We start from the raw sequence: 2581 nt of genomic DNA on the forward strand, positions 1-2581 counted from the left end.
CTGCACGGGGAGAACATGCAAACTCCACGCAGAAAGATCCCGGGTGTCCTCACCAGGACGTGACCCGCGACCTTTTTGCTGCGAGGCAACTGTGCCACTTTGCAGCCCGTTACAGTCCATGCAACTTGGTAAATGGCACTTATAAAGCGCTTTACAATGTTTCTCATTCACCCATTCTCTCACACATTCATACAGCAATTGTGACAGAGCTGCCATGCAAGGTGCTGCCTGCCATTGGGAGCAACTTTGGGTTCAGTGTCTTGCCCAAAGACACTTCAACTGTGGAGAGACCAGGGATCGAACCGCCAGCCATGGAGGACAACCCACTCTACCACCTGAGCCACAGCCGCTCAGTTCAATTTGAGAGCTGCATACCAAGACCTCTTGGTTAGGTGGATAAATGGCTATCTGCTGCCCCCTAGTGGACACTTTCATGAAAACAGTGAGGAAATTCAAATCAGCAGCAGTGATTCCACACAACTTTTTTTTTTTTTTTTTTTTTTTTTTTAATAAATCGAACACATTTGCTGAACAATACACAGTGAAACTTTCACTTAAAAAGCTTTCCCATAAACCTAATGCACAACCCTCCACTTTACACATACTCCAACACCATCTGTTTTCCCATCAGTTTGTAGATACAACTACAGCATTTTCTCTTACAACACTAGGAATGATACACAAAATGCTGGTTTATAGTTTTCTCACGAACAAGCACAGGCCAAAAAAACAAAACAAAAAAAGCTCATTTTTGTTCCTTCTAAATAAACTGAGCTCAATGAAAAACTTTCTGTTCCCTCGACAGACAACCTGTCCGTCCTCTAGTGTGTCTGACACGTCGTTGGTGTTTCACAGTCGACTTCACGCGCTTTCCCTCTGGAAGCACGTTCAACACTTCCTGGGCTGCTGGATGAAGAAGGTCCGAGGGGCGTGATGCTTCTCCACCCCGGGGCGCACCTTGCTGTGCCTCACGCTCACCGGCGTCTCCGGGAAGTCGTGGCTCAGCTGCAAAGCGTCAGGCAGGAGTTTAATTGTCCACTCAACAGAAATGAAGTGACATCTTACAAACAGGGAGTGTTTTTGTTTACCTTGTCAAGAGTCCCTGCCAGAAGTATGCCAACTTGTTGCATCCTGTTGGTGGTGGCGAGGGACCTGCTGCACAGGTTTCAAACAGATTTCAGTAATCGACAAAACGCTGCTGGACGCTCTCACGCCTTAAGGTCTGAAGTGGCATTTCATTGGAGTTTACACTTAAAACGACGTGTTGCAGATGCAGACTGGGGGCTCACCTCAGTTTATCAGACCTCTTGGTTTCCTTCTCTGGAGTCCCATGGGTGCCACCGTCTTCCAAGCTTTTCTTGGCCACCCGTTTTCCTCCGGCTTTTACTGCAGAAGAGAGCAGGCACATTTGTTGCAGTCTGTCAAATGCGAGTTTGGTGGATTTTAAAGAATAACAAAAAGGGAGGAAACTGATCCTTTACATAAACTATGTTTAGCCTGTAATTGGAGGCAACAAAACTGAAAGACGGTGCCACTGTACACGAGTTGTACCCCAGATGCATTTTAACAAGTATTGTCTAGGTTTGTAGAAGTTCATCTTAGAATATGCATCTGGGTAAAGTTGAAGGTTTTGCAAGACTTTTGCCTTGGATCGTTATTCTTTAAGAAAAAATAAATAAAATCATGCAATGCAATGTTAATTTAACCAACACAGACATGGTGTAAACAAACAACGGCTCATTGCTTGGTGATACGTGAGTGACCAAAACTTTCAGAGATGGAAAGAAGTACAAGTAAAACCCATGTATTTTAATTTATAGAGTAAAAGTACACATGTATCGGCATCAAAATAAACAGAAAATGTACAAAAATAAAAGTATCCATCATGCAGAATGGCATGTTTTAGGATAACTCACATCACTGTTGATGCATTAATGTGTTCATTACTGCTAAACGTGTTAAATACTTCATATAGTTTCTGTTGTCAGTTTCCCCTCAGATCAATATTTAAAGTACTGTTTTCCTTCATCACTGACTTTACTCACTTTCCAGCATCTGTTATGTGTATTTGTTAATCATTTCGTATCATTAAAGTAAGTCTGTAACTGAAGCTGGCATCTGAACTGAGTACAAACTGTGGTTTTTATAAAGCAGCAGAAAATGGGAAGTGACTCAAAGCTGAACTTTAAGAACAATAAACGTGCTTTGTTCCTTTCCACCGCTGTAAACGGTGGTTTTGACTGTGGTTACCAAGCTTCAGGCAAGAGTGAAATGAGCGGTCACGAGTGGATAAAAATAAATAAATTAAAAAAAATTCTTTTATACCCCACTATGGGTTTTTGTGAAAAGATTTTTTGAGCTCCATTTCTTTTATTGATTTCATTTTTGCACACATTTCTTCAGGCCTCCTTCAAAGCAAACTGATATAATAATAATAATAATAATAATAATAATAATAATAATAATAATAATAATAAATGTAACAACTGTTTGTGTCCTGTGACGAGGTCACACTTTGCTTCAGTGGGAACAGATTGAGAATCACTGACTTTTTTTTTTGACATAACCCTATACCAGAATT

The 2581-nt window shown here is 41.1% G+C and overlaps 1 protein-coding gene across 2 annotated transcripts; it reads right to left on the reverse strand.

Annotated features, from left to right (window-relative positions):
* Positions 1-481: 481 nt before the first annotated feature.
* LOC103365509 (death-associated protein-like 1-B) lies at positions 482-1420 on the reverse strand. Of its 2 annotated transcripts, none has more exons than XM_008292963.1 (3): positions 1290-1420; positions 1089-1152; positions 482-1005 (listed from the first exon to the last, which is right to left on the reverse strand). In XM_008292963.1, the coding sequence occupies exons 1-3, from the start codon at positions 1406-1408 to the stop codon at positions 889-891; spliced, it is 300 nt and encodes a 99-aa protein (XP_008291185.1). In that variant the 5' UTR covers positions 1409-1420; the 3' UTR covers positions 482-888. The 2 variants fall into 2 exon arrangements, with proteins under 2 accessions (XP_008291185.1, XP_008291184.1); XM_008292962.1 differs by having other exon boundaries at positions 1089-1155; positions 1290-1418.
* Between the last annotated feature and the right edge of the window lie 1161 nt (positions 1421-2581).

The sequence above is a fragment of the Stegastes partitus genome, unplaced genomic scaffold (genome assembly GCF_000690725.1).
Source record: "Stegastes partitus isolate 25-593 unplaced genomic scaffold, Stegastes_partitus-1.0.2 Scaffold848, whole genome shotgun sequence".
Lineage (NCBI taxonomy): Eukaryota > Metazoa > Chordata > Actinopteri > Pomacentridae > Stegastes > Stegastes partitus.